The following is a 24,165-nucleotide window of genomic DNA, read 5'->3' as shown; positions in this document are numbered from 1 at the left end:
TCGGCACGCTCAACGCTCAACGTTCAGTTGCACGGTACGTGTGCCGACGGCTTAACGGCTAAGAGGAAGAGTGAGCAGAGCAGCGAGCAGCTGCAGCAGCGCTCCCACAGGAACTCGCTGAAGTCAGTCGCAGCCCCGCATGGTGGCCAGGCAGATGAGTCCACGTTGACAGACTCAGCCGGCGGTTAAGGGCAGGGCGTCGCGTACACTGCGCAGCACCCCGACAGCAATGAGCCATGGTGGCAGCAGGACGAGGAGATGCAGCAGTAGCTGCTCTTGCGCATGACCATCGTGCTGCGAACTTTCCACTCCCTGACCTGTTATGGCTTTGACATTTCCCCTCATACTCCAGATGTTACCAACGAGCTTGTTTCAAAGCCGTCGAGAAGGACGATCCCAACACTCAGAGCTCATTGTCCTCTGAGCCATCATGTGCGACAGCCAAACCTACAATATTACCACACTTAATATGAATAGGATTCAAAGTGTGGCGAAACTCCATTCGCTAACTGATTTCTTGTATGGTACCAGCGTTGACATTGCCCTCCCGCAGGAGGTTGTCACAGTCTTAGAAGTGCCCAGTTACATTCTTATTGATAACATCAGTATCCAGGATGCTGTAGGCACTGCCATACTTCTGCACGATGGTGTACCCATTACGTACATGCAGCAGCTGTCTAGTGGTCGTGACATTTCTCTTCGAGTGAATGGTGTGCAGATTGTTAATGTGTATGCCCCCTCAGGTAGCACTCATAAGAGAGATCGTTCAAACTTTTATAAAAACGAGGTTCCCATTCTTCTTAGCGCTTATCGTGCACATCTCATCCATGGTGGTGACTTCAATCGTGTGCTTAACGACAGAGACCCAACTCCTAACATGAACAGATGTATCGAACTTGAACATTTAATTCATGGCATGCGTCTTCACGATACATGGGAACAACTGCATGGTGAACGGGTAGTGTACACCTTTGTAACCAGTCATTCTGCCAGTCGGCTGGATAGGATCTATGTGTCCGATGCCCTCCAGCGACACACTGTGAATTCTGACATAGCTCCTGTCAACATCTCCAACAATTGTGCATATCAGTGTTACCTTAACTTACAACGCCAGCAAATTTACCGTGGGAAAGGCTACTGGAAATTGAATGTCAGCCTTCTGCAGGATGCCTAACTCGAAGAGCAGGTGAACATAACATGGCAACAGCTCCAGCGGCACCGAAGTCATTACACTAGCGTTCTACAGTGGTGGATTCAGTGTGCCAAGCCTAAATTACGCCTCACCCTCGTGAGCTACTATTGTAAGCTGTAAAGATGGGGCGTGAATCGTGCTTGGGTAGCTCAGATGGTAGAGCACTTGCCCGCAAAAGGTAAAGGTGCCAAGTTCGATACTCGGTCTGGCACACAGTTTTAATCTGCCGGGAAGTTTCACATCAGCACTCACTCCGCTGCAGAGTGTAAATCTCATTCAGGAAACATCCCCTAGGCTGTGGCTAAGCAATGTCTCCACAAAATCTTTTCTTTCAGGAGTGCTAGTTCTGCAATGTTCGCAGGAGAGCTTTTGTAAAGTTTGGAAGGTAAGAGACGAGGTAGAGGTAAAGTTGTGAGGACGGGGCGTGAGTCGTGGGTGGGCAGCTCAGTTGGTACAGCACTTGCCTACGAAAGGCGAAGGTCCCGAGTTCGAGTCTCGGTCCGGCACAGAGTATGAGCACCGGTGACATCAATAAGATGTTGTACAGCGCTAGATTCGCATGTGGCGGCCCAAATTGGAACTACTTTTTTTCCAGAGCTGCACTAATACATTCTGATACTACCACTACATTCCTGCTTAATGCATTTGCATTCCTGGCTTGTGAACTATTTCATAGCCAAACTCACTGAGTCATAATGCACATCTCGTTAATCTGGTGGGTGGATCCTCCAACCCTAAAATCATTTCGAAACAGCATGATTGGACACCATTTAAATCTTCTTCCAATAAAAGTAAAATTAAAAATGTGTCACTCCATATGTGCAGGGAGGAGATCCCCAAGAGGGATCATTGCCGACAACATTTTATTTAAATAAATTTTCAATGCATAATGTTCGGCCGTAGCTGGCTTGGGCATACAGTGGTGGAAGGTGCTGGCCGGAAGACCATGGTCGGCACATTCCTGCCACGTGCTCCTCGGTCAGACTCAAGTCCCACGGGTTGGTTGCGCTGACGGAGGTACGCTACTAGCAAAGTGCATTGGCGGAATCAATCCTCCAATCAGAGACTAATCGTGTGATCACGTGGGGACGTGGCCGGGAGCGGCGAGGGCGGCTTGGAAACAGCTCCGCGCTCTCTTAGCTTCTGACCTCGGCCCCGAGTAGTCGCTCCTCTAGCCTCTGCCTCTCTGATGAGCAGACGGCAACCCCTCTTGGGGCTGCTCAGCCCTACGTAGGCACCACTGTACCATCATTACAAGAATAAACTGGGTCCTTCCACTCAATTAATTTTCATTTTACAACGCCCTCCGCTCCTGACTTCTATCCTGACGAACACATATATGAGGCTAACTGTTTCTCATCTGAGGTCGAATAGTTTTTCTCGGTCCTGTTAAATTCTCACAATGCAAAATGAATAGGGTGTTTCTTACCTTTGATCTCCTGAATTAGAACACATCCAAGAGCATAATTATATGCTTCACCAAACGATGTAGCTCCCTCAGGTAATCCATTAACATCAACACTGGACATGATTACAAAACTCTCTTCAGTACTTCGAATGCTCCCTGTCAGTCCTCTGGCCACACAAATTTCAAAGCCTTTTTCAGTAATTGCGTGAGTGGTTGCACTACATCAGTGAACCCCCTTAAAAACATCCTATAGTATTCTGAAATACCCTAGAATGACTGTTAACACTTTACTCTTCCTTAGCACTGAAAAATCTCATACTGCATATACCAGTCCTGGCTCCTTTCTCATCCCCTCTTTGCTAATGATGTCCACTAAATAACTTACTTCTTCCAACATAAAACGACACTTCTCCTTACTCAACGTCTGATGTGCAGCTCACAATATTTCTGTTAAACGTTTTCCATGTCCTCCTGTGCCTTTTGAGAACACAGTTATATTGCCCAGACAAACTAGATTCTGGCAAGCTTTCAGTCCATTAAACACTCCGTTCAACAAACGCTGAAATTTCGCACAAGCATTCTTCAGCCCAAATAGCATCCTGCAATACTGGTAATGGCCTGATGGTAACGAAATATCTGTCATTGGCTGATCCACCAGAGCCATCTTCAACTGTGGAATCCCTTTTTTAATCCATGGTAGAGAAATACCAGTACTGCCCCAAGTTATCAATTGTCTCTGCAATGTTGGATGTGGGGTATGCATCTGTTATAATTTTACTTTTAAACTGTTGGTAATCGCAGCAAAATCTGTGTTTCTTTGAACTGTCCTAGGACTTTTTAGACAATCACAATTCTTGCTTCCCACGGACTATTACTATCTTCTATTATCCCAACAGCCAATTGCTGGTTAGTATACTTCACAGAATCAGTTGCAAACACCAAGGTATTCTGTATGGATTTTGGCACACCAGTGCTTCATTTGCTGTTGGAATTCTGTGTTTTGCAGTGGAACAAACAGACAACAGACATCTGAACACGAGGAAAGAATGGACTCTAATATTCCATCATCAGCTCCTCCACCTGTGTTCTCTGCACTCCACCTGTGTTCTCTGCACCCCCTTTAGATGCTCCACCTTCTTCTGTAATACAGCCCTGAGGCTTTATATGGCTCACATCTTCTGTGCCGCAATCCTCGTCCTCTGGAATGTCAAATCATGTTATCAATATCCCCCTTGTCATCTCTACTTTTTCGGCGCCAAAACTGTCGATTTTGGCAGGTACCGGTACTACCTTCCCACTATATTACTCCCACAATTGTATGACACACCTTTTACCCATCAACACGCTGAATCTAAAACTTCATTTCCTTCCAGCAGTTCTATTATGCATAAAAAATCGATTAGTAAGTCTTGCTCCACACATACCCAACTCAACTTCCTGGTGCCACTTGGCACACAGTTATGCAAGTCAAGACTCTATTTATTTGTACAGTGTGTAATCGTATAGCCCAAAACGGTGTACACGCCTTGCAGCAAATATACATTGGTGATTGCACCCCCATGGTGAGATGTTTTCCCATAAAATTGCATTACACGTCGCTGCAGGTCAATTATGGAATCATTTTGAAGCAAAGCTTCTAAGCCCAGGATCATGCTGTAGCCCTTGCTTACATGAGGCACTACTTCCATATACTGTCTCCAACCAAAAATCTGTTTCCACCGACCTCCATGGTCTTATATCATTATCCTCCATCCACATAACATATAATATGGCGGGTCCCATCATCTCGAACCCACTAGGTCCCTACTAGCTACCGATGCATGTGCCCCTGCATCTAATAAAAACTTATATTTCCTGCCCTTCAAGGCACTCACTATTGCACATTTCGTTATTGCATACATATTTTGTTGTGTCTGACTTCAATGGCTTTGCCTTTCAGTAGACTTCAGGTTCCCTCTTGCATTTAATGGCTGCTTGTGCCCTCCTGGTCCAAACTACTAGTGTTGCCATAGTGCTGCTGATGACACATTCCACTCCTATTCCACTGAGGGTGGCAACACTATTTCTGTACATATTCTGTATGCCCACAATTGCAACACTTCACATTTGCAGACAATACATAATGCCTATCTCACACTCGCCAGCACATTAATTTCATCAAGTCTGTTGCTGATCTTACAGCTGAATAGAGTTCCTTAGGCGACCCTGTATGCACCTCCTAGACATATCCTGTGGTGTCCACAGCTCGTGGTCTACTGCCTAGCGTTGCTCCCTCTGGATCACAGGGCCCTGGATTCGATTCCCGGCCGGAGTGGGGATATTCTTTACTCGGGGACAGGGTGTTTGTGTTGTCCTCATCATTTCATCGTCATCATCATTCGTGACAGTGGCTAGATTGGACTGTGTAAAAAAGTTGGACTTTGTAAATATTACGACCTTGTGTGGGCGCTGATGACCATGCAGCTGAGCACCCCTCGAACCAAACATCATCGTCATATCCTGTGGCAGACCCCATAGGAAAACATCGAACGCCCTCCGTTCGGTCTCCTGCAGCAACAATTTATTCGCTTCATCACTCTAAGTCAGTTCATATGTTTGTATATTCACTTTTCTTATTCTGTCGGCAAAATCTTCCAGTTTCCCGTTGCCTCATTTTAATAGTGTTCAATTGCTCCCAAAAGGAGCTTGCTCTGTTCTGCATCTTATATCTCTGCAGAAGCCCCTGTTTCAGCTGCTCAAACACATCAACTGCTCAGCACATCCATGCATCTCACAAAAGTCTTAATCTCCCCCATTAAATGTAACTTCGCTCCACGCAACAACTGGTTATCTAATTAACCCCCAATAATAGTTAGGTCCTCCACGAACAACATCACATCCTCAGACGACATTCCATTAAAGTGGACTGATTAGCTTAGTGGCAGCTGGGTCTATTACAAGATTGGGTGGCTTGAGCAACACTAAGTCCTCATACCCAGCTGCTATCATACTAAGCAAGACCGATTTTCTGTTCCCCATCACGATGCCTCATTAACTAATGCCTGAAGTGCCTTTGGCCCAGTGATACTCTGTATCTTTGACTCTGCCATTCCAACACCTCTGTCCTTCATTCATACAGAATACAAATACATAGTAATTACCAACTCGCAGAAAGAAAACAGTTACACCTTGCACCTTATTGTCAAACACGTAGAGTCTCAACATTTACTGTTCCCACATAATTCAGGCAGATCAGCTGGTTCTTATGGTCTAAACATAGTAACATTCAAGTTAACATAACACTTTCTCTCAGATCTCATGCCTGCCACACACATAGAAAATAAAGTTTCTCGACTCACCCCGCCACACTGATACTGCAGATCACGATTCAGACCTTGCACTGTGTGGATGATGCACACTGTTATGCCCACTGAAGGCGATGTCAGAACTCCTGCCCCCACTTTGTAGCCAAACTCAGGAGTGGCGTGGGGTGACCAAGTTGTCAGGGGGCTGGGTGGCCAAGGGGTGATACTGGATGGCATGATGATGTTGCCCAAAAAGAAGTGACTGTCTAAATTAACACTTTATTTCCAACTTATACATTGGTTTTGCGGCATGGTGGGGAAGCAATCACATTCCTGCCCCACAGGAGTGGGCCAGTAGTCAGTCATCTGGCGACTAGCGTCCGTCCAGATGGCTGCAATATGTACTGGCGCCCTGCTTTGCCAATTCGGTACCGGGCTCTGTGCCCACACCTTTACTGTGTGAGCCACAACACCAATGTCAGCATCATGTACCGGAATCTTGCTTTAATGAGTTACAGCAGCCTGGCAGCCAAGGTGGCCGTCAAGGGGCAAGCCCACTGAGTTGTTAGGAGGTGGGTGCTACGTCCTACTGTCTCCTAGCGGGAGTCTGGATGTTGCTGGAGTTGACCGGCAGACCTACTTCACTGTGGCTCCAAGTCCAGTGGGCGCACTTAGTGCAGGAAGCAGTTACTTTGGCAGGGTCTCAAAGCAGCAGCTGATGTAGGCCCAGCATGCTGGTGGTACTGCTGGACTGTGAATGACTCTGCTATAAAATCAAGAGTTATTTATACCTGATAGCAACGCAATTGTTGTGCCAATGCGCCAGTGCTGGTCACATATTGGGCAACACCACTGAAACCCCAATGCTGGCAAGATTGCCTTGCTGGCACCATGCATTAATGCTGTACTGGTAAGTTACGCTGAGTGAGGGTAGCCCATCTTGTAATAATTTCACAAGCCTGTTGCCTTAACACAGATGTCGGGGCACGATGCTTACTGGCGACCAGTGGCTAATGCAGTGTTCCACTACACCTCCTCACAAATTTTTCTCTTAATCTGGTATCGGCGCAACAGAGACTACTTCTAACAGAAATTCTCTGATTTCAGCACAATATACACTGCTTTCAACACACCGTTTGCCTGGTTTGAAATTTACAGAATAACTGCGTTTAATGGTAGTTCAGTTACCTGCAGACTATATGGAAATCGATACGACATACTCCAACAAAGATATGGTAAAGAAAAGTTACAGTTTAGTACTTTATTCATCCTCAGTAAATGTACGAGGGTCACTGCAAAAGAAATGCACACAATTTTTGTAAAAATACAGTTTTCATTCTGCATGTGTGAAAGTTTTACAGTGCGTAGATACATCCTTCCCGCTTGTTTTAAAACTTAGTTCAACCTGTTCCCGTGAGTGGCGCCATCACAGCATGTCTTCAAGATGGCTACACTTGACGTTCGTCAGAAGCAACGTGCTGTCGTAGAATTCCTGTGCTGTGAAAACGAGACAGTGGGAAACGTCCACAAGAGGTTGAATAAGGTCCATGGAGATACTCGAATATAGTTACATGTCTTACCCCTTCCCAAGCCAAGAATAACTTAAAATTTTGGCTAATAAATTGTGCGCCATTACCAGTTATAATAGACAATGTGGTTTAACCACAACTTGAAAATACTCTTGCAAGCAATGCATTACTGTATTGGTACATGCTTGTTTAATAGGATAAAGTTTAACATACTTTGACCAACATTCATGTTCTTCAGCGCCACCTTCCTTAGAAAGAGTTTTAGAATTAAGCGATTCTACTTTCTCTTGTATGGTAGAATTTACCAATTCATGTAATCGTTCCTCCAAATTCGATAACGTTTCAAGTGTGTTAGCTAGTTCTCTAAATTCTTTGCAGTCGTTCTAAAACAGTTACACATTCATTCGCCTCTGAGATTCGCTCTTTAATTTTCTCATTAACTAAAGTGTGTTAGCTAGTTCTCTAAATTCTTTGCAGTCGTTCTAAAACAGTTACACATTCATTCGCCTCTGAGATTCGCTCTTTAATTTTCTCATTAACTAAATTGCATTGGTTATTGATCTTATCCCCCAACTCCTGAAGCAACTGGGTCAAAGAACTTGCAATGTTAATTAATTTAGCTTCTATTTCCTGTTTGATATGTTTTGTTATCTCTAATTTTAGTTCTTCTTTCGTGTTTTCTACCTTGACAGACAGTTCATTATTTTTAGACTCTACTTTGTCAGATTGTTCCTTAATATTAGGATCTACTTTGCCAGACAACTCCTTAATATTAGAATCGAGTTTGTAAGATCGTTTCTTAACATTAGAATTTACTTTGTCAGATAATTCCTTAAATTTGGAGTTCATTTTGTTAGATATTTGTTGCAAAATTCTTTGGCCTATTCTGGAGCCTATGCAGTCATTCATCTACTAATGACTGTCATACAATGCAAATATTCTCTATTATTTTATTAAGCACAACAACAGTGAAACACTGTGTCACTGTCTAGACAAAAACAAGTTTTCAAAATGGATTTCTATATTTTCTGAACACCTTACCCTTTCCAATGAACTGCACTCTTATCCTGTGGCCAATGCAACCGCATGTTTGTGGCGATGTAACACGATGAGTTGCATCACCTGGCGCAGCCAGTGTCTCAATTACAGCGATAGGTGGACTTCACTGTGTCATACAGCAGCATCCCTGCAGCGTTGTCTAGGTACTACTGCACCCCCACCGATGTCAAGATTCGAAATCTTCTTCTCTGATCCCACTGCAAACTTTTCCTACAAACCCACCGAAAAATTACTTCATCATAATAAAAAAATTCTTATATGCATGTGTCGACGTGGTTTACTTGGCACATAGATTTAACTGAAGTTGCCATAATACTTGTACCATAATTGTATGACTTGTCTTCAGATTTCGTGAAGTGTTCCAATATTTCTTTTCGATTTCTTCTTAACAGAACGTTACTCAGTTTTACATCCATTCACTTGTAGTTTCTCATTTTGTTTAATCGTTGTTTTTAATAGCAACGCCGAAATTTTTCACTCATTCAATTTCAAGAGTTTACAAATTTATAGTGTTCCATTTTCTTCCCGTTGCTCCAATGCTCTGCATACTGCCATGGTCGCGAAACGAAGTGTTTTTCTTGTTGGTTTAGTGTTTTATGTAGTTGCTGGCTCGCTCCTTGTACAGCGTGGAAACTTTTAGATGGCAGACCTCTCCCTAGTTCTGAATCAGTAGAAGTCGGTAAACGTCGGGAGGCTTCGGTAGGCACGCAGTTTCGACTGCTGCCAACATTACATAGCTAACTGTGTTGTAGAAGGTAGCCATTGTCGTCTGCTTCGTTATTGTTTCGCGCTGTACTGTTGTGTGTGTTTTTATTGTGCAGCTGTGCTAAACATAATCAAAATGAGTGAAGAGGCAGTTGCTGGCCAATCTCGGGAGTCGCCAACAACCCCTACCGATAGGCCTACGGTTAGAAGGAAGCCAGTATTACGTAGCGATGCTCGCAAAATTATATTGCGTGTTTAAGTATATTTAAATTTTATAATTAATAGTTTAACATTGCGGGGAATGAAAAAAATTGCGAGTAATGGGAATCGTACCCGGGTGCGCTGCATGACAAGCCTTTTCCTAATCAACTGCGCTACGCATTGAAACGTCTATTACTCTTTTCGGTCGTTCGGAGAACAATTCACCAAAGTTTCATTGCAATCGGATGAATGGTTTGTGAGCGCATAGTAGACAAACATCTATATATATATTAATGTACATGACGATTTCAGTTTCGTTTACGGACAACATTTAAAGCGAGTTTTACTTCCAAGCCTTTCGTCAGCTTTCGTGTAAGCATGACGCGCAATTTGTAGTGCCAGCACTGCAACTGCCTCACAACTCTGCCGTCTTACAGTTAACACACTCTAGCTGAAGCTGAGTCAGAAAATTTCATTAGATCTGTCACCCAACTTAATATCTGATGTTTTTACCTTTTTCTTTTAATCTGGTCGCCATGGTTGATTCTCTTGAAGTAGAGGTTCTGTTAATCAGTGCTTCTGAAACCCCATGTACAGCTGAAGAAAGGCTTGACTACTACATGTTCTGCAGCTGTTACTGGAGCAAAAAAAGATAATTGCTACTCATATCACGAGAAATCATGTCCACTACTTTCCTTTTACAAACACATATTTCCTTGAATGGGTGTACAGATCATTAGCGTGACTCGTGAATTTGAGTAGAACACAACGTTTCATAATACAAGCTCGTCGAAGGCTCAGCACGACAATCCAGATTACACTATATTTCATTTGTCACAAAAAGTTCTCGTCTTTTGTTTACCTTCTTGGAGAGTGTGGTTGCTCTTTGATGGTCAAGCCACCTCTTGCCGTTTTCACGTATTCCACAACCACCATTAATTGTCTGCACATCCTAAAACAGACATACTTGCTCAGTAAATGTTTCGCAACTTACTCGCTACCTAATATTATCGTCTCACGATCATCTTTCCTTGTACTACACAAGGAGTGTGAAATGTCGTTTGCGTAAACGACATGTAACACTTCGCAGCTTACATTAATTTACAAGTAACACTGTGATACCGGATAGCTGGTGACCTCTTTATTACCAGTGTAATATGTTTACTGCATCTGCTATTTATAATGCTTTGAATGTACATAGGAAAGGAAAGCCCTTCGCTCAACAGTTTGAATTGTTTTTTAGCCTTAGTCATGGTTCTTCGAGGCAACAGTTGCTGTAAATATAACTTTTCCTGTACTTAATTTCGTAATCAGACTTTGTAGAATGGTGCAGGATCAGCCATCATTCAATGATTGAGTCAATAATAACACTGTTGCATTTACAAGGGATTTTATTTACGTCAAGAGTAGCTTTAAATCTCTGACGCAGAAATACATTTCCTATTTCTATTTAATTGTAATATTTGCACTAAATAATCAAACTAAAAACTTATTGTCATTCCGCTAAAGTATAAATACATTTCTGCATTAATGAATAACTCTGCAAACTCATCCTCTCAATTACAATATGGTGTTATTCTTAAATTCTTCTGTGGTTTCAGAAGATGACTGCATGAACGCTACATGACATGCAGGAAACAGAGACACACCAGTGGATAGAGCATATCTCCAAGCTTTTCACCCATGTTACAGGGCAAACGTTAATATGACAGTCAAAACTCTTGCATTACATGCCCCAACGAGTCATGGTTAATACCAGGGCCTGTATTAATTATACTCCCTTGCAATTCTTCCAGTGGAGGCAGGAACACACGATATTTAACATAACTCTAGAAAAGGAAATCACATGCAACTAAGTTGTGTGACTGCAGGGGCCACTCAAGAAGAGGACGGCACATGCAATACAGTGCTGAGGCAGTTCGGTATTGAGGTAATCACGAACATCTGACAGAAAGTGTGGTACACTGCTGTCTTATTTAAAATAAAGTCTCCACTGCCTTGCTGTAATTGTGCGATAAGTCTTTGCTGCAGTATGTCCAGGTACACGAAACCAGTTACAGTTTTCTCCACAAAGAAAAGTAGTTCACAAACTTTTAAAGGGGACATGGAAGAAAAGACGTTAACTTTAGATGAATTAGCGACGTGGTCCACAGTCATGTGTGGGTGTTCTGTGCCCCAAACGTGCACGTTACAATGATTCACCTTTCCACACCAATTCCATGTGGCACCATCACTACAAATCTACTTCTGTGAAAACTGTCTTCCTCTAGTAGCTGCTGCAAGTCATTTGAAACGTCAGAACATTGCTTACTGTCCCGAGTAGTCACCACATGTAAGTATTGCAGGCAATATGGTTTTACATCCAGATGTTTGCATAGAATATGCCAGACAGTTGACTGTGGTATCTGTAGTTCTCTGTTCGCACGTTTTGTCGATTTGTTCAGGCTCCTGACGAATGATTCCAGCACACACTCCACTCTACCTGCTGCTGATCATATACAGCCTGTTTCCTTCGCACCACCTAAGTTGCCAATCTTACAGAATATTTTGTACCTCCCATTGACTGTTTTGCCTGTTGGAGCTTTTTTGTATTAAATCATCGCTGAAACATCGCAACTGATGCACATTTAACGGATTCAAGGACACAAAACGCTAGGTTTCGATACGCCTGGCCCTTGTTGGTGCGCTCTGTAACTATGCTGAGGCGTGTATTATGAATCAAAACTTAGAAACAAGCTCTGTTCACTGATATGTTTCTCTTTCTGGTTGTCTTTAACTTTTCATGTAGTTGTTTTCTAAAATCGTGGAGATACACATGAATAACCTTCCACTTTTGAATACCTTGCTTTGCTGGAAATGTTGCTGTGTTGCTTTGATACATGTAAGTGATTCTAGGTTTGCTGGAAGTGACAACGAGATTCGTATGAGGAAGCTTAAGAACATATTGCGACTTTAAAAAGTTATTTCTTCACTTAGTTGGACATAAAGCCCACTTTTTGCCATGGTGCGAACTACTCACATGCATAAATGAACGACTGGGGACATGTGTTGTTTAATGAATTCATCTGGTAGCAACTGCAGAAGCTTGTGGACAGAGATGGGAGGATGTTCACGTCGCCATTAAGTTAAACGGTTTTTAACTTTTTTGACTGTAATGTAAGCTGGCATTACAGTGGGACCACAATCCATGACCAGCAGTCACGAAAGTCTATAGGACAAGAAAATGGCAATCTTTTGACAGCGGCTGCAGTGCTGGTACTCAAAGCATCTACTCTGTAGTAACAGAGGAGTTGTATGATATCAACAGAAAAATTACTATTTTTAATGGTGTAATTTCCCTGTTATTTTCCAAAACAAAACTAATATCCTGTCTTCCTGCTAATGTTAACATGTAATAACAGAATCAGGGCGCAATGTACAAAAACAGTTCATATTTACCAAGTCATATTTGTACCATCAAAAATCCTTTAAGAAGTAAAGTGAATTGTAACCTGACGCTTTAGGCTCAAAAGGAAATGCTAATAAGTACATCCACATGTTTGGAATGTACTTTCGGGTATGTTTCATTTTATTTAATTATTTCTGCCTCAGATGAAATGAGTGCCACATCTAAATGAATTAGTGTAAACCCTATAATTGAATCTGTATGCCATGTATTTACTGCTGCATTCGATTCTCCTCTATCCATGGTGTCCACAGAGCATTGCAATTTTTGCTTCCCATTCTTCAATACAGGTAAAGGGGATCCGTTGGGTAATTTTGATTTGAATGAAACAGATGTGGGTTCTTGGGAGTATCAAACCCTGATGTCATTACATTCCACACGATTTTGTCCTTATCTGCATTCATAAACTGGCTGTCTCAAAATGGAGAGCACAAATTTAATATCCTCCTTCACAATGTCATTCCATCTCATCGCAATACGCCATATCCAGCTCCTGAGATGTGAAAATAAAAGATTACTCTATGAGAAAAAACATTCTGGATGCATGTTGCACCAAAAAACGTTTCAAACTATCAGTGTACTGTAGATGACTCTCTCTTCAATTATATGCTGATTATAATTCTGATTTCTGGTACAGTTCATACTGTCACAATAAGGTCTGTAATACAGCTTTGTTTGAATGTGCTTGTGCACCCTATATGCACAACACACAATCGTTTTTCATTGTGTGTATAGAAGCTACCTGATTGAGAGCACTGCAGTAGTGAAGGTGTAGAAATACTGTGTAAGTCTGGCTTAATTCAGTAGAATTCCATTACCTGTTTTTTCAGTGTCTGATTTGACAAACAACATACTTCTGAGGAGCTGCTTCGATAGATTCTTGCTTGGTGTCTCTATATCGAGCAGCAATTTCACTCATAAGAATCTAAAAAAATAGGTAATGCAGTGCCTCCTTTTAAGTAAATATCTCAAGAGTTTTATGGCAGCATGGAATTTTGCGTGGTGATGTTTGAAACTGGTACATACTTCTACTTCATGCTTTTTTATCATTGCAGTTTCTCATTAAAAAAAAAAACAGACAAAAGCTAGAATCAGCTACATTAGAACGATATATCATCTCACATCGAAATAGGTCGTATTAGATTTATTTTCAGCTGAACTGTGGAGGGAAGCAATATGTTCATAATCTTTACAATGGTTTGATGTTTTGTAATTCCTTCCACTGATAATCTGTACAAGTATAATTACTCATATATTACAGTATTGTAGCACTTGTCCTTACAGGGGTAATATCCACATTGTCACACACATCTGAAAAACTTTTAATCGCACTTTTTGCAAATCAGTCTTCATTTCTCATATCAATAACTAGCTTTCCAATACACCTTCTATCATTTGGATCCTTCCCAGAAGGAGATTTAGTTCATTAATTAAATAATGTGATAGAATGGGGAAAAATTTAGGAATCAAACCTTCACATAGTTTTGGACGAGTAAAACCTTGAACGCTTCCTCGCAGAACTGCACAAGTATCAAATGTTGTCATGTCCTCTTCTTCTGATGCTTAGTGATGACTAAGGGTCTCTTGGAAAGCATCCAACTTTTCCTCGGAATTCCTCTGTATGTGTCCGTTTACTGCTTGCACATCCTCAGACATAGTAGTTATGTGGCATCTGAATAATATCATTTAACTGATAATAATACAGTTTTACCATGGATAATGCGCCACCTTGTACTAACATGTTACATCCATGCAGTTCATTATATGGCTTTACACTCTCACACTAGCCTTAAATATCTTTTCTATAATAACAAATCAGTCAGGAAACGTACCTTTACAGTCGCATCAGTGGCCTTTGGATATCTAGGGAAGCAGTTTACCAGATGTTGCACATTTCACAACAATCAAAGTCAAAACGTTCATAACTCGTATTTCCATGAACGCAGTACTACATAGTTAGTATGTGGCCTTAAAAGCGTTGTACACATTATGACTTGGGTTGTGTAAAGTAGGTCGTAGGAGTGCAGCCTTTCTCGAAGCCAGTTCTACAGCCTGTGCTGACGGTAAGAGGGAGTGGGGGTGGGATGCGATGCATGTATGTGCAAGTTTTATATACCTGTGGAAGCCAGGCACATGTTATCTCTGAAGCGCGCGTTGTTGCAAAGACATAATTTAACGCCAAGTAGCACAGCGGAGTGTGCCTCCGCTACGGTGTAATATGTGAGGTTAAGTTGGTCATAGGGAATCATGTCACAGACGACAAGAAGTGACGATTCTCTTTTGGAAGAAAGAATCGAAAAAATAAGGAAAAACAACGAAAGAATTCAACGAAGATATTTGGTTAGAAAATTAAAAATTATTTGCATGATTACATTACCTTTTTTCCAATAAAACGGACTTTTGCGTAATATCTAAGTTCGTGTGTATAATGAAAAACACGGAAATCTTTAGTTGAGTATTGGATATTTATTGCTACTGCACGCAATAAAGCATGTTGGAATTACAATTGTACTTACACTGAAGCTGCATGAATATACTAAGAAATTTAACCAAATTTGACATCAGATACATCAGTAAACTAGCATACGATCGACGAGATCGATGTAGGCCATTTGTGGTACCGCTTTTTGTTGAGGCGCGAGAGAAATAACACCATGTGATGACTGAATACAGTAGTCTCTCTGTTCTCAGATGCATCACCACACACCATTTTATAAACTTGTTTTGCGACATCTGTAAAATAAAGGAAACCACAATAGTTACTAACGTCGCAGACCCTAATATCGAGAAGGAAAGCATGACACATTACTTCCTCATAATAAAAGTGGCCTAGCTGAAGTCACCGGGAACGACAATAGTACAGTAATTTTGAATGAACTACGAAAAATATTAAGTGATAATGACGCATCTTATTACAACTATCGAATCTGCTGCCTTCTAATGTGTTGTACCTTTTATTTCCTAAATTGTTTGGGTCCGGTAGAGATGAGTAACATACATCTGCAACCTAGTGTATCACTAGCCCTTAGTATCCTTAGCTTCTTATGTTTTCTTAAACTTATCCGTTTTAAATATAGTAAACACTGGTACTTCTTGCATATTTATTTCATGTTTTCATTAACCGTGAATTCATACTATAATGCCTCTGTCTTCTTAAAAAGAAACTACTCTACCTTGTTGTTGAATGGTGACAGAGAGCAGCATAACATGCTGTTGACACAGATTTGTTCGTTTTTTAATTCTCAGTAAAGCGATAAGGTTAACCTTACTTACGGAGCACAATTATATCACTTTGAAAGAAAATCTAATGTATGGTGAACTTTTCTAAAGGAACCTTAGCGTGTAACTTCTATTTATCCATTGCGTTTTATGTAATGTGATCTACATCCCACCTGAACGCAAAATCATCAAGAAGAAAACCCACAGAGATATTGAGTGGGTCAGGGGATACATTAAAGCAAAACTTCTCTTAGAAACAAATTTTCCCACTGTATTGACCAGTAAACTATCACTTTATCGACTAATATTATTTGTGTTTATAAGCTCAGTGTCAACTCCTAAATGCCATTTAGTAAAGTGTAAGGTTAGTATCAACTTTTGAATCTAAATTCCTCAGTTACATTTAACAGCTGCTCTTATAATTTACTTGCATCATTTACATATACGTGCAAAATAACATTTCTATCAACAAAGACCTATTTGCAACACGTTATTAGTTTTTATGTACTTTTTCAACATTTACTATTTGCTATACAGTTTAAAGAAATTTTCAGTCTTTTGAAATTAGGTTATTGGATATTTTGTAGGAGTGGCTAATGAGGTATTTACTTAATTCATAGGGATTTCCAATTTCTAGCTGTATGTTATGTGAAAACTTGGTTGAAGACATTTGCACCAGAGTAAATAGCTTCATACTAATCCACAGAGAAGAATGCAGTCTTTTGAAATTAGGTTATTGGATATTTTGTAGGAGTGGCTAATAAGGTATTTACTTAATTCATAGGGATTTCCAATTTCTAGCTGTATGTTATGTGAAAACTTGGTTGAAGACATTTGCACCAGAGTAAATAGCTTCATACTAATCCACAGAGAAGAATGCAAAGTCTACAAGAAAATTATTTTTGTGCCTTGTAACATGTTCATGAAAATTACAGTTCTGCTGTAACCACTTTTTATTATCAGCAACAAATTCCTATAAATGAACTGAGAAGTGAGTGTAAAAATTTCAAGACCCTTAAAAAGCCCTAACTGCAAGATCTGCAGTTGCCTACTTCGGCCACTATTGTTATTGATTGCTTTCACTAATGAAATACTTTATTTGCTTTAGGTGTATTGCTCCATAAGATAATTCCAAAAAACTGGGAATGAAAATATGTCACCACCCGTGTCTTTAGGTAAATACAGTAAAATATTATGAAGTGCAAAACATGCTGAAATAAGCTTTCTGATGAGTTTTTCCATGTGTGTCTATTTTAACTTATTATCTATTTGGACACCGAGATAATTTACACCCACTGTTTCATTAGGGGTACGACCGATAATGTCAACATGAAGTATTACCTATGAAATAGTTCTAGGGCTGTCAGCTACACTGTATTTGATATTGTTTAGTTTACACTCTTGATACACAAGAGATAGATACTCAGGTGACAGAGTATGTGAAGAATGAAATTTCTTTTTAGATTAGTTGAAATCACTGGAACCCCCCTCTCCTCCCAGTATAAAAATCTGCCAGCTAAACCAATCGTTTCAACAGAATGGTTGGCAAATCTCTGGAGTGAGAATCTCAAAAATAATTGTTGCCTGAGTAATTCCGAAGCTCATGCGTCTCACTGAAAGCATTCATCATCACACCGTAATAGGAACTGAGAGATGGTTGAAATCTGAAATGGAGAGTAGGGACACTTTTGACAACATGTGGACTGTGCTTTAAAACATGCATTTTAACCAACAACTGTTTTATGTAACGCTTATATGTCATCTACCAGTTTTGGTCATAGACAATCAGCACTGGGTATAAGGTAAAACAGACCAATTAAAAACATTTCCCCTTTTCCTTTTAAGCTGATACAGCATCAAGGTTGTCACAGTGTTTTTAACTGATGTGTTTTGTCTTATATCCAGTGATGATTGTCTATGACCAAAACCGGTACATGACATACACATTAAATAAAACAGCTGATGGTTAAAATGCATTTTCTAACAACTTAATGGTTGTTGGCTCTCATCTCATGAAAACATTAAATTTGGAATGTGTGTCAGAAAGAGAGATTAGACTTCTGAGGAGGAGTGTTTATAGTAAGAAGCAGAAACATTGGGTTTAACAAGGTACAAAATGAATCTGACTGCAATCTGATATGATATTGCAGTGCCTGTGTTATTCTGATTACGAGGCCAAGTTCCCTTGGACATGCGTGCGTGTCCAAAGGAACAGGAACTGCGGCAACTACCACCATCATGAAGTAGATTAAATGAATTCCCAATTTCGATTAAGGACAACCATCAGCTGCAGAATGAAATGACAATGAAAATTAGTGCTGGGCCAGGGCTCGAACCTGGACTTTCCGATTATCGCAGGCAGTTGCCCTACCATTTGGCTATTCCTGCACAACTCATGGCCAGATCCAAACTTTCGTATGTTGTCAATCATGCGTCTGCGACCTGCACTCGTACATCCATTGTGTATATATCTGTACAGGTCAGACATTGTACTTGAAAGTTGGTTGCTCGGTATTGGCAAACAAATATGAAATTGCAGTGTCTGTGTTATTTTGATTACGATGCAAGCTTACTTTGAACATGCATGCATGCATGTCATAGGTGCATGGTTGATGGCAAATGGAAATTTAGGTCTGGCCTTGAGTCATGCACAGATAGCCAAATGGTAAGGCAGCCACTCATGATAAGTGGGAAATCTGGTCCCAGTCTGACACAAATTTTCATTGCCACCATTCCATTCTACAGCTGATGGTTGTCCTCATTCGCAATTGTGAATTCATTTAATGTATTTCATAATCGCTGTAGTCACTGCAGTGCCTGCATGCATGCATGTCCAAAGGAACTTTGCATCAGTCATAATCAGAATAACACAGGCATTGCAGTATCGTATTTAGCTGCCAATACCGGGCAAGCAACTTCCAAATACAACGTCTGATCTGTACGGGAATAAACATAATGGATGTGTGAGTACAGGTCATAGACACATGGTTGACAACACATGGAAGTTTGGGTCTGGTCATGAGTCATGCACAGATAGCAAAATGCTAAGGTGACAACTCATGATAAGTGGGAAATCCAGGTTCGAGTCCTGGTCTGGCACAAATTTTCACTGTCGTCATTCCATTCTACAACTGAGGGTTGCCTTTATTTACGATTGCAAATTCATGTAATGTATGCAATCTAATATGCACGAGAGGAATCGGGCTTGGTGGACTTAGATTAATAGTTGCCTCAATTAACTAGTATGTATAAGTATAATAGTATATTACATATTCTGGCTTCAGACAGACTTGATCGAAACAATAGTGTCACAGGTCTGATGTCACCAAAGGCGAAAAGGACACCAAGAAAATAAGGAGAGTGTTGATGTTCGGTCAAACAGTTAGACAGTCTCCATAAACTTACTTATTAAAATTTGGCATACACAGAACAATTTTGGTTAAATGTGAATGAAGCTATAATCGTCAATCGTAATGAATAAGTAAAGTAAAGTAATAAAATACAACAAACACAACTTCTTCAGCACCATTTGGAGAATGTTACGAAAACAAATACTATTACTTTTGTGTTATACATGGGACTGCTAGGAAATTGATAGATAAAACTTACTAGCAACTTGTGCATCTGTAAAAAGGACCACACATGAAGACTATAAAAATGTTCACTTTCATAACCAGGTGAAATGTTTGTCATAAAATCCTGGGAATGTCTGGTCATAAGTACAGTCAATGCACTTGTCGAAACTTTCCATTTGATTTCTTGAGAATCTGTCTGGTGAAAATGAAGTCAACAGACATAAAGCAGAAATATTAAATACAGCTTTCAAAAAATGGATTCATCCGAAAAGGACACTCCCATACCAACGGCTGATTCACAATGGTTGTTGTTACTAGCAATGACATAGAAAAAAAATTAAGAATTAAGATTACTTAAAGTAAGCAAGGCACTAAGCCATGATGGATTTACAGTTAGATTTTACATTTAATGCACTGTTGAATTAGCTCTAGTTCTAACTCATATTTATATAATAGAGGGGAACATTCCACGCGGGAAAAATATATTTAAAAACAAAGATGATGTGACTTACCATACGAAAGCGCTGGCAGGTCGATAGAAACACAGACAGACACATACATACACACAAAATTCAAGCTTTCACAACAAACTGTTGCCTCATCAGGAAAGAGGGAAGGAGAGGGAAAGACGAAAGGAAGTGGGTTTTAAGGGAGAGGGTAAGGAGTCATTCCAATCCCGGCGGTGGAAAGACTTACCTTAGGGGGAAAAAAGGACGGGTATACACTCGCGCACACACACACATATCCATCCACACATATACAGACACAAAATATATGTCTGCTTGTGTCTGTATATGTGTGGATGGATATGTGTGTGTGTGCGAGTGTATACCCGTCCTTTTTTCCCCCTAAGGTAAGTCTTTCCACTCCCGGGATTGGAATGACTCCTTACCCTCTCCCTTAAAACCCACTTCCTTTCGTCTTTCCCTCTCCTTCCCTCTTTCCTGATGAGGCAACAGTTTGTTGCGAAAACTTGAATTTTGTGTGTATGTATGTGTCTGTCTGTGTTTCTATCGACCTGCCAGCGCTTTCGTATGGTAAGTCACATCATCTCTGTTTCTAACTCATATTTGTTGAACATACGGTGTGCAGTGACTCATCCTCCATGGTTGGAAAAGAATGCAGGTGACTCTTGTTTCCAAAAAGGGTAAAACATCAGGTCCACATAATTACATAATAAATTTGTTGATTTCCTTCTGTTTTAGGAACATAGAGCATATTCTTGCTGATTTACTTCTGTTATAGAAACTTAGAGCATATTCTGAGCTCAAATATTATGATGTTTCTCAAAGAAAGCAATCTTTTCTCAAAGAATCATCATGGATTTAGCAAAAACCTCTTGTATGACTACAACTTGCTTTATTCATGTATGATATTTTTCAAAAAATAAGAGCAGTGTCTTCCCAGATGTCAAAAAGGTGTTCTGAAATATATCATATCTTTGGCTGTTAACCAAGATACAGTTATATTGGATATTTTTGCAGATACGTGACTGGCACAATGAATATTTGACTAAAAGGACTCATCATGTTATACTGGATGGCAAATGTTCAGGAACAAATATACACCTCTGGCTGTGTTCCAAGGAACCTTAGTAGCACTTCCTATGTGTTCAATATATATAGACTAATTAATTATCAGATAAATCAGCAGCACTATAAGTTTGTTTGCTGTCGATGTTGTTGGCTGCAGGAAAACATTGTTGGACGATTGTAGGGAAATGCTGAAAAACTTGGACAAAATTTCCATTATGTGTAATAAATAACAGCTTTATTCATATGTGGATAAATGAAAGATGATGCCTAGGACAAAGAGAAAGAACCGAGAAGTATCCAATTACAAAATTAGTGGTGAATATCATGACCATGTCACACAGTATAATTGTTTGGGAGATAATAATATGAATCAGTATGAAATGGGACAGATATGTAAAATCAGGAATTTTGAAGATGACTGAGGGACGTAGACTTTTTGGAAGAGTTTTAGGAAAGTGCAATACATCTGTAGAGCTGTAGAGGAAATTACATAAAAGATACTAGTGCAGCTAATCCTACAGTATTGTTACCGGTGTTGGGAATCCTCCTCAAGTGGGCATGATTATAGATATTGAACAGATCCAAAGACCACGTGTTTTTAGAAGAATGTGAAATCATTATGCTGCCATCATCACACATCTCATTTTTCCCCTCACTAAATATGAATGAAAGTGGACAGAAAAACTGATATTATCACAAAATAGCTTCTGCCATGCACTGTACAGTGGCTTGTGCAGTACATATATGTAGATACATGTTTGTGTTATCCAAAAATAACACAAACTTTGAATTGGCGTAGTCCTTCGAAGCCATGGTAAGACAGTTTGTGTTGGTTAAGAAGAGTGAACATGGAACTGATCTTTATTGGTCTCCACATATTATGTTAGTTTCATTGCAGTGTCATAGTCTGTCAGTGTGACCATCAGCTTTGTTTACACAGGTAAGACGACTGGCAGTAACGATATAACATTTTAGCTCATCAAGTAGAGGTTTATGGTCCATACAGTCAAATGCTCTAGGATAATTTTTAAAACAATGGAGAATTCAGGATGGAATGTAACAATATAATGAAAAGGATAGTTGCTACTTACCATAAAGTGGAGATTCTGAGTTGCAGAAAGGCACAACAAAAAGGCTGTTGGAAAGTTAGCTTTAGGCCAACAAGGCCTTTGTCAAAAATAGACGACATACACACTCACACAAACGCAACTCACACACACATGATCATAGTCTCTGGCAGCTGGAGCCTTTGACAAAGGCTGTGTTGTCCAAAAGCTAACTTTCTGCAACTTAGTATCTCCGTTTTATGGTGAGTAGCAACTGTACATTTCATTATATTTGTCTGGTTCGCAGTCGTGACTTCATTTGTGGGGTCTTGCATGGATTTCTTTGTGGGCAGTCTTTTATTAAAGCCAGAATGAGAGTCAGTTGTTGTTCTGCTTAGAAAATATGAACCAGCATTATGTCATAGGCCACTTTCTCAAAAACCCCTGAATAGACTGGAGGAAGTGGAGTAGGTCTGTAATTATATTTGGTTTGCTTATCTCCAGTCTCATAGATGGGTGCTGCTGTAAAATTCTTGAGCCTGTCAGAAGATATGTTCTGAGTCATTGATTGATTACAAAGATAGTTGAAGAATAGTGCTGTCTAGTGAGCGCAAGATTTTAATACTGTGCCAGAAACAGAATCACAGTCAGTAGCATTACCATTATTACGATCTCCTTATAGACTGCACTTTTGAAAGCAATGTTGTCGTTTACATAAACAGTTTCTGCTGAATTAAAACTAATGCTTCTGTATGTGGTAGTTTAGTTGTATGTGAAATTTAATTCCTGTCACTGTTTTTGTTTAATATTGTTCCAAATTGTTATTAATTTATTCTTTTGAGCATAGTACAAATGTTTCACCTTTTCTTAAATACCAGTAACAGACTGGAACCTCTCAAAATACTGATGTTAATGGAGTTTCTATCTTTTCATTACGACATGTCCTCTGACTTAGGTGGAGCTATCTGTTCCTGGCAGAATATACTTAAATCCCAGGTATTATCCATTCCTTGTTCTTGATTATGTTTAACTTTGCTCCATTTTGTTTTAGGGGAACACCAGATTCTAAATGTTGTGGGAATATAAAGCTGTGGGTATATAAAGCTGTATTTTCACTCTGCATTTTCTGATGTATAAATATTTCACCACTTTGCTTCCTGTAATTTAACTTCGAACTTTGTGATTTAGTATTTTTTATGTTTTATGATATAATACTTTTCTTCTATAATTTGGATGTGACTAATCAGTATATTTCATTTTAAATATTTAACCATACTGGTCAAATTAATCATCAACTATTGCTTTTTCATCTAAATCAACTAAGGTAATTGTGTTCTTACATTTCTCAGTACACTTATTCTTTAATTATTTTGTTGGGTATAATAAAGACGGTTTCAACTGAACTGACGTTTGTACAATCGCTGTACAAAACACAAAATTAATTTTTATGTTGAAGTTTCCTCATTGTCTAGGATTTGCACTGGAGTTGTCATCCTACTGTGAGGGTATTCAGCAAGCTCCTATCTAACAGAAAACAAGAAACTGGGAATGCCTACCAATCCAATAAGCAAATTAAAAACATTTCACTTTAGCCACTTCTGCAGATTATCCGACTGTCTAGATTCACACATTGAAAATTACTGTTAGCTACATTGCAAGTAGCAGTGTTCATTATGCAGCTGCATGTCAAAAAATAGTAGGCCTGTACTGTAGACAGGTTTCTGTGCTTACAGATGAAGGCTGCCATCAGAAGATAAACAACAGTTATTAAATATAACTGACACAGCAGCAACTTTTTTAAAGTAGTGACTTTCCTTCTAATTTACTAGGTTACATTTAGCTGGTGAAAACACACTACAGTGATAATTTATGGAAATATTGAACCAGCCGATTCCATCCATGATGTCATAAAAATGACAGACATAAATATCTCATTGAAATTCAATGTGCATTATAATACATACATT

At 39.9% G+C, this 24,165-nt stretch overlaps 1 protein-coding gene across 1 annotated transcript in view; it reads left to right on the top strand.

Moving 5' to 3' along the window:
* The first annotated feature begins 14,995 nt into the window (after positions 1 to 14,995).
* LOC124802766 overlaps positions 14,996 to 24,165 on the top strand; it is a 177,057-nt gene continuing 167,887 nt past the window's right edge. Inside the window, exon 1 of the mRNA XM_047263758.1 lies at positions 14,996 to 15,163. Within this exon, the coding sequence (XP_047119714.1) occupies positions 15,071 to 15,163 (93 nt within the window). The 5' untranslated portion in view covers positions 14,996 to 15,070. The remainder of the gene's footprint in view (positions 15,164 to 24,165) is intronic.

Source organism: Schistocerca piceifrons, chromosome 6 (genome assembly GCF_021461385.2).
Source record: "Schistocerca piceifrons isolate TAMUIC-IGC-003096 chromosome 6, iqSchPice1.1, whole genome shotgun sequence".
Lineage (NCBI taxonomy): Eukaryota > Metazoa > Arthropoda > Insecta > Orthoptera > Acrididae > Schistocerca > Schistocerca piceifrons.
Note: the sequence above shows the minus strand (reverse complement) of the source record. Positions and strands in the feature narration are given on the sequence as shown.